At 49.0% G+C, this 11,844-nt stretch overlaps 1 protein-coding gene across 4 annotated transcripts in view; it reads left to right on the top strand.

Moving 5' to 3' along the window:
* The first annotated feature begins 991 nt into the window (after positions 1-991).
* LOC140424807 (extended synaptotagmin-2-like) overlaps positions 992-11,844 on the top strand; it is a 338,421-nt gene continuing 327,568 nt past the window's right edge. For all 4 annotated transcript variants that reach the window (XM_072508235.1, XM_072508234.1, XM_072508233.1 and 1 more), the window contains exon 1: positions 992-1,473. In XM_072508235.1, the coding sequence (XP_072364336.1) occupies positions 1,147-1,473 (327 nt within the window). In that variant the 5' untranslated portion in view covers positions 992-1,146. The remainder of the gene's footprint in view (positions 1,474-11,844) is intronic.

Here is an 11,844-nt window from a genome sequence, read left to right as displayed (position 1 = left end):
CAAGCAGGCCAGCAGCATGGTTCAATTCCCGTACCAGCCTCCCTGAACAGGTGCTGGAATGTGGCGACTAGGTGCTTTTCACAGTAACTTCATTGAAGCCTACTCGTGACAATAAGCAATTTTCATTTCATTTTTCAAAATGTCTTGTGGGACGCACTCAGAACCCTGATGGGCCGCAACTGGCCTTCAGGCTGCATATTGCCCGCTGCTGGTCTAGGACCAGAGGCATAATCTCAAAGTAAGGAATCGTCCATTTAAGATAGAGATGAGGAGGTATTTCTTCTCTCAGCGGGTAGTGTATCTAGAATTCTTTACCGCAGAGAGCTGTAAAGGCTGGGTCGCTAAGTATGTTCAAGGCTGGGATAGACAGACTTTTAATCAGTAAGGGAATCAAGGGTTATGGGAATAAGGAGTTGAGGATCATCACATCAGGTCAGTAACGATCTCATTGAATGGCTGAGCAAACCTGATGGGCTGAGGGGCTACTCTGTTCTAACATCTTATGGTCATATCATGCCGCATTTGGCAAAAAATGATTTGAGGGGCTCCCTCTTGATGGCTTAATAATCAATGATGTGGAGATGCCGGCGTTGGACTGGGGTGAGCACAGTGAGAAGTCTTACACCAGGTTAAAGTCCAACAGGTTTGTTTCATATCACTAGCCTTCCAGCACTGCTCCTTCCTCAGGTGAAATCACTGAATAATCAATCAACTGGAAGGAAGGAGCCCTCGAATACCAACAAGCTGAGCCATGCTTGAATGGCGGAGCAGATTCCATGGGCCAAATGGCCTAATTCTTTTCCTATATCTTATGAACTGGACACTCCGGGATCCAGGGCAACCTGGCCCAAGGCCTGTGACGCCATCGAGAAGACGGAACGTGAAGGGAGCGTGTTGACATCTTTGGCATGACGCGATCGCGCAGGCGTGCGCGTGGCATTGGCGGCGGTTGGTTGGTGGGCGGGGCGGCTAAGGGAGGGAAGGAGCGATCGATCGATGACAGGTGGAGGAGGGGGAGGGGGCAGAGCCGCCACTGGCTGACAGGCGGAGCGCGGCGGAGGCTCCGGACCTTAGAAATAGCGAGGCTGTCAGCGCAGCCCGAGTGGAGTGAGGAGAAAGCCGGCAAGTAGGCCGGAGAGGAGCGAGATGCGCGAGCGGAGCGAGTCCCAGGCTGGGAACGACACGCTGGCCGAGGAGCTGGAGAGTGAGCAGGCACCGCCGCCGATGATCAGCCTGGACATCGCCGGTGTCGTGCTGCAGTTCGCCAAGACTTTTGTCATCATCTTCCCGGTGTACGCGCTCGGCTACCTGGGGCTGAGCTTCAGCTGGGTCCTCATCGGGCTGCTCGTCTTCTTCTGGTGGCGGAGAAACCGGCACAACAAGCGCTCGCGGCTGTGCCGGGCGCTGGCATTCCTGGAGCAGCAGGAGAGCTGCCAGCGGGAAAACATCCAGTTCACCGACCTCCCGGCCTGGGTACGGTATGCGGACCGCCACCCCCCTCCCTCCTTCTCCCTCCTCTTTCTTCCCTCTCTCTCCTTCCCTTTCTCTCTCTCATTCTCTCCCCAGGTTCCTTCCTTACATTGGAGATCACCTGTGATACCAAAACATTTCACACAAACTCTTCTTCCCTCCAAAAAATGTCGTCCCCCCCCGCCCACACACCTCACTTTTAATTTAAGGACAGAAATATAGTCAAAATATAATGCATAGCCTGTTTTAAAAGTTCCTTGCTCTTGTGGAGTTGGTAATTTGAGGTATCTTGTCGGTTCGATCCTGACTCTTGTCTTTTGAAGTTGTGTCTTATTGTATTCGCTCTCCTGCACTAACGTGGACTGGCCGTGGCCCAAGTAGCAGAAGAGCCTGTTGCAGCAACGCCGGCAGCACCGTGCTGGCATTGTGTGTGACACCTGTTGCTGTGTTTTTCTGTCTGCCCTGTAAATCCGGCTGCCTCCTCAAATTTGTGTATCTAGGAATTTTTTTTGAAATAAACCTTTTTTACGAAACTGAACTGCCCGCATTTGGGATTTTCTCCAGTGCGGCGTGCTGCTCTTCACACTGATCTTTTCTAAACCAATTTTAGGGCAACACTTGAGGTGCAGTTGTGCTTCTGACGGTTCCTTGACAGCTAATGTAGCTTGATTAAAAGTTACCTGCTGGGTATGGCAAGGTTGAGTATTTTGCTCAACGGGTAGGGTGCCTCCTGGCTGCTCTGCATAATGTTGAGGATGTGTGACAAGTTCTTGAACCATTTAGCTTTTTTTCCTTTGATCTTTCACATTATTCCCCTCAAAAGACAAAAGTCTGAGAAGTGAGTGCTTGGGTTGGAGCTGGTGCCTTGCATTTTGCTGGTTTTCAATCTCCAAAACAGTTGAAGATTCTTTTAATTGGGTATCGAGGGGGCATGGTTGTTGGAGAGTTTCTCCGTGGCAGTTGTGCATCTGATATTTGTATGATGTTTGTGAAAAATACAGAATAGTGAACATAACAATGTCGGAGTTATTGGTTTTGGACTTCATGCACACTTGCCCGTCTACCTATTTTGCATGTCTTATTGCCAGAATGTGCGCAAGTAATGTTACATAACAGAGCTACTTCATTGTTTGATAAAATGAAACAATAGTTTTGGTAGCAAAATTAAATTGAAGGAGCTAATAGGGGCAGTGGATGGTGTGGACAAAATATTGGCTAAGTGACCAAAAATGGCGATTAGCTGTTTTTCAGATTGATGGAAGCCACATGCGTTGTTGCCCAGGAGTTGGTATTTGGTCTACAGTTCTTTTGGTGCACATCAGGGCTGCTTTATACAAGACAGAATTTCAAAGTTTGCAGATGTGCAAAAAATGTAGTAAACAGGGAGTAGGAGATTTTAGGAGAATGTTGACTGGTGAAATGGAAAAACACATGGCAGCTGGAATTTAATGCAGAGAAATGTGAAGTGATGCATTTTGGTAGGAAGAATGAGGATGGGCAATGTGAACAAAATGACACCCATTTAAAGGGAGTGCAAGGTTGGAACAACTTGGGGCTTTACTTGTATGAATCCTTGATGGTGGCAGAGAAGTTAAGCGATTAGTAAAGCAGTTTTATTACTGCCGCTTTATAAATCGAGGCATTGACTACAAAAACAAGGAAATTATGCAAAACCTTAGACAACCAAGAACCAGGAGATTATGCAAAACCTATGTAAATCACTGGAATATTGGACGTAATTCAGTGGCCTCGTTTCGCTCTAGTGTGTGACGAGGCAGGTGAATAATGGGAGAGGCCAAAAACGAGAACTGTGCTGGGCGCCAAACTGTTTGCGATGCAACTGGCTCTCTGCCGTAGGCAGAATTGAGATCCTACCATAGGATGGCGAGAAACCAATAATCACGCGGGCACTATTTTCATACAATTAACGGGAGCCACCCCATATCCATCAGTCTCCTGTGATCCAGCTGCCTCCCCAGCAAGTGGTCATGCTGGCACCAATTAGCACTCCTTTTGAAAAATGTGAACTTGATGGAAGGGCTGCTGAAGTGACACTAGGAGGTGAGTAGCCATCTTCGCTCACAGACAATGAGCCCAGGGGTATTTGGGCTTGAGAGGGCTATTGGGGCTGGGAAGTCAACATTGAACAGGTCCGCCATGCTAATCCCTGTATCGTGAGTTACCGTTTTGGGGGCAACCCTAGTACCCTCCTGTCTGCCCTACCGACCACCATAACTCTTGCTGGCATGGAGGCCTTTGGCCGTGTGGCTGAAGGGTATTGCTAATAAGGAATTGCCAATCGTGGTTAAGTGAACATGTCATATATCCCAAGTGGATTCCTTTGGCAGGGCGGGCCATGTAGCACGTGGGACCCATTTCCTAGCATCCCAATCATAACTTGATGCATGGACACGTGGGCGAGTTTGGGAGGGGGGGGGGGGGGGGGGGCAGGACCCCATGTCTGGGGTGAATGGGGAATAGGATTGGTGGTCGACCCGCGTCGTGGAACAAAGAGCCAGAGGCGTCATACTGGTTGTTGTGAGGGTGTTTTAGTGTTTCTGGTAACCGTTTACACCACTGACCCACTCTCCCCATGGTGCCGTCCCACTATCGCCACCTTCCCTCTTGCCGACGCACACTGCCCCGTACCCTATCGGTGATCCTCTATGTGCTTGGCCTTCCTTGCTCTACCGCTACATCTAGGTGTATCCCCAGGATGCACATCAGAGATGAGGCAGCCATTTGTTTCCACGTCCCGTGGCCTTCGATCCCTCTGGTGGGCGTCCATTAGAGGCTCACTTGATGGCATCACATGCACAACTGTGCCGCCCTGTACCAGGTGCTGACTGTGAGATGCGGCTTCTCAGAGGGGTGGAACTCTGGGGAGCTGGTGGCTACCATCTCCAACCCATAGGATGGGTTCAGGTTGCCACCCTGCGTCCCCTTCTCGCGGTAGGTGTCCATAGGGCCCTGGGGTTCACATTGGAATGGAGGGGCAGTTGGATTGAGCCACAGCTGCTCTAGCGTCACCTGGCCCTGGCGGCTCCCCAGTGTCTGCACCATGGTGTTGATCCCTTCTGCGATGCTCCTCAATGATAGTGCCTCGGCAATACCCACCAGTGACTGGGACAAGCTCCGCAGCGCCTTGGCCATTCCCATCTGAGATCGGGAGATGTCCCGCAGTGCATCATCGAGGTCCGCCTGGTACTAGGTCATGTCCCCCAGCGAGACGTGTAGTCTGCTGAGGCCTTCAGCCACTGTCATCACCATCTGTGCCATGCCTTGGACACTTCCACTAATGCTGTTGACTTAGTGCTTCAAGCGTGCCACTGTGGGGTTGCCACCCCAGCAGTGTTGGCCTTGGTACCACGCATTGTCGGCAACATCTCCTGTGCCCGTAGTCTTTGGCATTCCTCCAATCGGCTATGGACCTGCTGGAGTATGGCTGATATCTCCCTCTGAATGTCCCGGCCAAACCCTAATGCCTGCCTCAGCTCCAGGTAAACTTGTTCCCGAGGCTCCGCATCTGACTGGGACCTGGCTGCCCTCCGACTGATGTCTCGCCTAGGCGTTACTCGCTCCACCTGATGTGCTCACCAGGATGTGCCCCAGAAGCTTGACAACTAACATCGCCCACCGAGGTGCGTGTCTCTGCACTGGTGGAGGGTGGGGATGACAGTTGTGACGCATCGATGGTAGCATACTTGGGGTTCGCCTCCGAGGTGTTCCCCTGGGAGGGGGAGGGAACAGCCTCGGATGGGCCGGTGCCATCGGCTGGAGGTCCTGTGGGAGAATGTGGTCAGTGGGAGGGATGGGTCAGTGTATGATGATAACAACTCTGATTTGCCAGGCCCTCTGGGTGGGGCCTGGCAGATCCTTACCTCTGCGTTGTGCGGAAGCCTCCACATTGGTGACTGCTCTGTCCTCAGCCACCCTCTAGGGTCCGTGCCTCTTAAGCTTGTGAGGATTCTTATGTCCGGCAACCCGCTGCCAGGCTGGGCCCTCTCTTGGCAGTTGTGGGATAGCTTCTCGTGCGGGAACACCGAGGACTTTGTTAGCCACATATGTGGTTCATTGTGACGGTTGGGGTGGGGCTGCTCGCGTTGGGATGGGATGGTTTTGGTGGTTGGAGGGGGTGTTGTACGTTTAGCTGCTGTTGTATAAAGAGTCAAAGGTTCTGCTCCTTTTCCGCAAACACCTTTAATTTACTTCAACAGACTCTGCACAAAACTCTAACATCACATCACCTGACACAGGCCACCTGAAGCCCCTTTACACATCAGTGTCAATTATTGGATACTTAATGTAAATGAGACAACTAATTGGAATGTTTCTTAACTCATTACTTAACAGTCTCCCCTTCCTTGGAGAAAAAAATAATTAGGTGACAACAAAATTACAAGAAACTCAAAAACACACATGTAATTTTTCATTTTTGGAAGAACAAAAACAATCCCAGAAACAGGTGCCCTTCATTAACAATATCCAAAAGTTTCTGTGAGCTAGCCCCTCTTTTTGTAAAACAGTCTGACAATTGATAGCTACTTTCAACCTATTTAATTTTTGCTATTTCCCCTCTGTCCCGCATCTGCTTCAAACTAACGATGTCTATCCTTAACCTTTTTCATTGACACTTTTTGTAGAGTGCACATTTTCCCACAGGGATTTATTGTCAATGTGACAGTCAATAGGTATATTACCCAAATCCACGAATCCCCAAATTTCTGTCAATATCATACTTATATAAAAGGCCATATCCACCACCTCTACAAGGCTTAATGTCTCAGCAGCCAACGTGCTTTTGACCACTCTCCTTATTTTCTTTGTTTCCCACACAAGAGGGCAACATTTACCATTGTTCCCCAAAAGGAAAATTATAAAACCTCCTGCGCTTGAAACCCCATCACAGAAATTTGCATAGGACGCATCACTATAAACTATGAGTTTCAAGTGCCTACGGTCACCTAAAACGTGAATCTCAAAACTCACTCCTGCATTTTTAGTTTGACCAATGTTTTATTTGCTCTTATTATGTCTTCCACTTTGAGATCATTTTGTACTAAGACAACAAAACTCCCGTTCGGTCTATTCTACCTACCTAACCAATTCAGTTGCCCAATTAAACTTCGCAGTTTCTCTTTTTCCATCTTTGAAATCATTGCATCTTTTTGTGAAACCCGGCCACGGCTAATTGCTATTGGGCTGATGCTTTCCAAATAAGATTGCTGACGTAAAGTTGTCCCTAACTTAGTCTGTCCGATTTCCAGTCCAATATATTTAAATACACCGGAAGCTTGACTTCCAACCAGACTCAAACCAGAGATTACAATAGCTTTGCAATCACTAGTCCCACCCCACAAAAAATCATCGACATGTATCATAAAGATTTCCTTTATGTGCCAGTAAAACATTGCCGGATCTGCTTTCAACTGGCAACAGCCTAACTTTTAACAAAGCTGACCTTACTGAAAAATACCGGACTCTAGACTCATCATTTAATCCATATACACATTTGTTCAACTTCCAGAGTATCCGTTCTGTGTTAGCTGCCTCTTTAGGAGGATGGAGCTGATGCCCCTGCAAGAAGGCAGCTTTTATATCTATAGATTTGCATTCCCATGCATTTGTGGCTAATAGAACCAAGAAGATCTTTAAAATAACCTTTCATAGATAGACCTTTCATAGAATGTACAGTGCAGAAGGAGGCCATTCGGCCCATCAAGTGCACCGGCCCATACAAAGAGCAACCCCCACTTAACGTTTTTGGACATTAAGGGCAATTTAGCATGGCCAATCCACCTAACCCGCACATCTTTGGACTGTGGGAGGAAACCGGAGCACCCGGAGGAAATCCACGCAGACACTGGGAAAACGTGCAGACTCCGCACAGACAGGGAATCGAACCTGGGACCCTGGAGCTGTGAAGCAATTGCGCTAACCACTATGCTACCGTGCTGCCCTAAGGTGAATCTACCCTTAATTCCTGATCTTCTAAGTTTTCTTCAAATCCCCTCGCCACAAGCCTGGCCTTTGCCTTATAAGTTCCATCCGGAAGAACCTTTTCCGTGCAAATCCATCTGTGGGATAGAGCTCTTTGTCCCCTATCTGGTACTTCCTTGTATACTCCAAATTCACTCCAACTATGCAGTTCTTGCTGTTTGGCATCTGTGATAACTTTTTCATCTAACTTCTTGGAAGCCGCCAAAATCTCACGTGCATGTGGGCTTCTACTCCTATTAGTATTCGTAGTCATGTTCCGCGATCTTGACAAACTACGTCCCCTCTCCTGCCTGGTATCTCGTTCTGTACTGTTTGATCTTTCCCTTCTGCTGTGGGAAATCCTTTCAATAGTTCTCGACCTTTTCCTGTGGACCTGTGCACTATCCGATGTACTATCTGAACTGGCACTGTGTTTCTGTGCCCTCCATTTTTGAACTTCGTTTTCCCAATCCATTGTCTTGACTCCTTCCCCTGAATGCTGTACATTCAACCAATGTTATTCCAGTGGCCTTCCCTGCTCTGCTAATAACAGTTGCATCCTTCCATTGACTAGACCCTTCAGGCAAGTATGTCACTTTTGTACCAACTTTTGGCGGTTGTCCTTTGGAAAAATGGCCTGTTCTAAATCATCAGAAGTGTTGTGTTCCTCTACAGAAACCCTGTCTATATCAGTTAACTGGTTCTCATAGTTCTGACGTGCGTACCAGATGGGCCTGGTTCCTCGTCATGTCTGTCTTCTCTGTCTAAATTTGTAATCTGTACCCATTATCCTTGATGAATGTACCGTAACAGTTTGATTGCCATGTTGCAAAATAATTGTTTTGCCATCTATGGCTATGATCTTCCCTGGGCCTTTCCGTTCATTAGAATTGTCTCTCATCGTATACCATGCCTCCTTGCTGAAAAACGGCATCTGATGGCCGTACGTTATGTCTTAAAGCTCTGCGAATTCTTTCAGGGACTTCTGCTTCCAAAAAAGCTTTTCTACTGCTATGTAATGCATTTAAATGTTCAGCAAAGGCAGAGCTAATTGTAGTCCCTTCTCAAGCTGGAGGCTGGTCATCCAAAATGGACGGAATTTTAGGATTTCTACCAAACACTAATTGATAGGGACTGTAGCCCCCAACCACCTGCAATGAATTGTTTGCATGTACTGCCCATGCTAAAGCTGAATTTAGCTTGTAGTTTGGTCTATCTGCCAAAATTTCCCAGAGCATGTCATCTATTACCGCATGGTTTCTTTCACACACACTATTACTAAATGGGCTTTCTGCAGCCGTATTCGGAACTGTGATATTCACGTTTTCACAGGTATCCCTAAACACATCATTAGCAAATTCTCCCCCATTGTCCATAAGAAATTTTGTTGGTGGGCCCATTCCTGTCCCTATCCATTTTTCGACTATTTGATCCAGAATTACTCTTTCTTTGTACAATCGTTGATTGACTAAATCGGGTTGCTAAATCTACAAAATGCAAAATAAATATATTATTGGCTTCATCTCGGATCTTTTTTAAAAAAAATAAATAAAATATATATATTTATTAAAGTTTTTAACACCCTTTTTCTCCCTTACAAACAATAACCCCCCCCTGTAACAAAGTAACAAGAAATCGCACAGAGCAAGATATATACATGGTGAAATGATATGTTTACATAGCTTTGTACACTGGCTCTCTCCCGCACGTGGCAGTTTCCCCAACCCTTCATGTTATCTCCTGCTCATCCACCCTCCCAGGCAATCCCCCATTCCCCCCCTCCTAGTTGCTGCTGACCGACCTTCTTCTGACGCTCCGCGAGATAGTCGAGGAACGGTTGCCACAGTCTGTAGAACCCCTGCGCAGACCCTCTCAAGGCAAACTTAATCCTCTCCAGCTTCATGAACCCAGCCATGTCGTTTATCCAGGTCTCCACGCTGGGGGGTTTCGCCTCCTTCCACATTAGCAAGATCCTTCGCCGGGCTACTAGGGACGCAAAGGCCAGAATGCCGGCCTCTTTCGCCTCCTGCACTCCCGGCTCGTCCACTGCTCCAAATATTGCGAGCCCCCACCTTGGCTTGACCCGGACTTTCACCACCTGAGATATTGCTCCCGCCACTCCTCTCCAGAGCCCCTCCAGTGCCGTGCATGAGCAAAACATATGGACATGGTTCGCCGGACTTCCTGAGCACCTTCCACATCTGTCCTCTACCCCAAAAAACCTACTCAACCTCGCCCTCGTCAAGTGCGCTCTGTGAACCACCTTAAATTGTATCAGGCACATGTGGAAGAGGAATTAACCCTACCTAGGGCATCAGCCCCTCCTCAATCTCCTCCCCCAGCTCTCCTCCCATTTACCCTTCAGCTCTTCTACCAGCGCTTCCCCCTCTTCTTTCATCTCCTGGTGTATTGCCGACACCTTGCCCTCCCCGACCCTTACACCCGAGATCACCCTGTCTTGAATTTCTTGTGCCGGGAGCAACGGGAATTCCCTCACCTGTCTCCTCACAAACGCCCTCACCTGCATATATCTAAAGGTGTTTCCCGGGGGTATCTCGAACTTCTCCTCTAGTGCCCCTAGGCTCGCAAACGTCCCGTCAATGAACAGGTCCCCCATTCTTCTAATCCCCGCCCGATGCCAGCTCTGGAACCCCCCCCCCCCCCCCCCCCCCCCCCCCCCGGTCCATCTTTCCCGGGACAAACCGGTGGTTACCCCTGATCGGGGACCACACCGAGGCTCCCATGGCACCCTGTGCCGTCTCCACTGGCCCCAGATCCTTAGCGTTGCCGCCACCACCGGGCTCGTAGTGTACCTTGTCGGCGAGAGCGGCAGCGGTGCTGTCACCAACGCCCCCAGGCTCGTTCCTTTACAGGACGCCATCTCCATCCTCTTCCATGCCGCCCCCTCTCCCTCCATCACCCACTTGCGGATCATTGCCACATTTGCTGCCCAGTAGTAGCTCCCTAGGTTTGGCAGCGCCAACCCTCCTCGGTCCCTACGGCGTTCCAGGAACCCTCTCCTTACTCTCGGGGTCCTATTCGCCCACACAAACCCCATTATACTCCTACCTACTCTCTTGAAAAAGGCCTTGGTGATCACGATGGGAAGGCACTGAAACACAAACAGAAACCTCGGAAGGACCACCATTTTGACCGACTGCACTCTACCAGCGAGAGCGGTAACATGTCCCATCTTTTGAAGTCCTCCTCCATTTGCTCTACCAACCTCGTCAAATTCAGTTTATGTAGGGCCCCCCAACTCCTGGCTATCTGGATCCCCAGATACCGAAAGCTCCCCTCCGCCCTCCTCAGCGGTAGGTCCCCCTATCCCTCTTTCTTGGTCCCCTGCCTGTAATACAAAGAGCTCACTCTTCCCTACATTGAGCTTACAGCCCAAAATCTCCCCAGTGAGAGGTGGCAAATGGAGTTTAATGTAGAGAAGTGTGAGGTGATTCACTTTGGAAGGAATAACAGGAATGCGGAATATTTGGCTAATGGTAAAGTTCTTGGAAGTGTGGATGAGCAGAGGGATCTAGGTGTCCATGTACATAGATCCCTGAAAGTTGCCACCCAGGTTGATAGGGTTGTGAAGAAGGCCTATGGAGTGTTGGCCTTTATTGGATGAGGGATTGAGTACCGGAGTCATGAGGTCATGTTGCAGCTGTACAAAACTCTGGTGCGGCCGCATTTGGAGTATTGCGTACGATTCTGGTCACCGCATTATAGGAAGGACGTGGAGGCTTTGGAGCGGGTGCAGAGGAGATTTACCAGGATGTTGCCTAGTATGGAGGGAAAATCTTATGAGGAAAGGCTGATGGACTTGAGGTTGTTTTCGTTGGAGAGAAGAAGGTTAAGAGGAGACTTAATAGAGGCATACTAAATGATCAGGGGGTTAGATAGGGTGGACAGTGAGAGCATTCTCCCGCGGATGGAAATGGCTGGCACGAGGGGACATAGCTTTAAACTGAGGGGTAATGGATATAGGTCAGAGGTAGGTTCTTTACGCAAAGAGTGGTGAGGCCGTGGAATGCCCTACCGGCAACAGTAGTGAACTCTCCAACATTGAGGGCATTTAAAAGTTTATTGGATAAGCATATGGATGATAATGGCATAGTGTAGGTTAGATCGTTTTTGTTTTGGTGCAACATCGTGGGCCGAAGGGCCTGTACTGTGCTGTATCATTCTATGTTCAAACTCCCTTAGAGTCTGCGTGACCTCCACCATCCCCTCCATTGGATCTGCCACGTACAACAGCAGGTCATCCGCGTATAGCAACACCCGATGCTCTTCTCCCCCTCGGACCACCCCCCTCCTTTTATTAGACTCCCTCAATGACATGGCCAAGGGTTTGATCGCCAATGCAAACAACAGGGGGGACAGGGGGCAACCCTGCCT

Source organism: Scyliorhinus torazame, chromosome 6 (assembly GCF_047496885.1).
Source record: "Scyliorhinus torazame isolate Kashiwa2021f chromosome 6, sScyTor2.1, whole genome shotgun sequence".
NCBI classification, from domain to species: Eukaryota; Metazoa; Chordata; class Chondrichthyes; order Carcharhiniformes; family Scyliorhinidae; genus Scyliorhinus; species Scyliorhinus torazame.
Note: the sequence above shows the minus strand (reverse complement) of the source record. Positions and strands in the feature narration are given on the sequence as shown.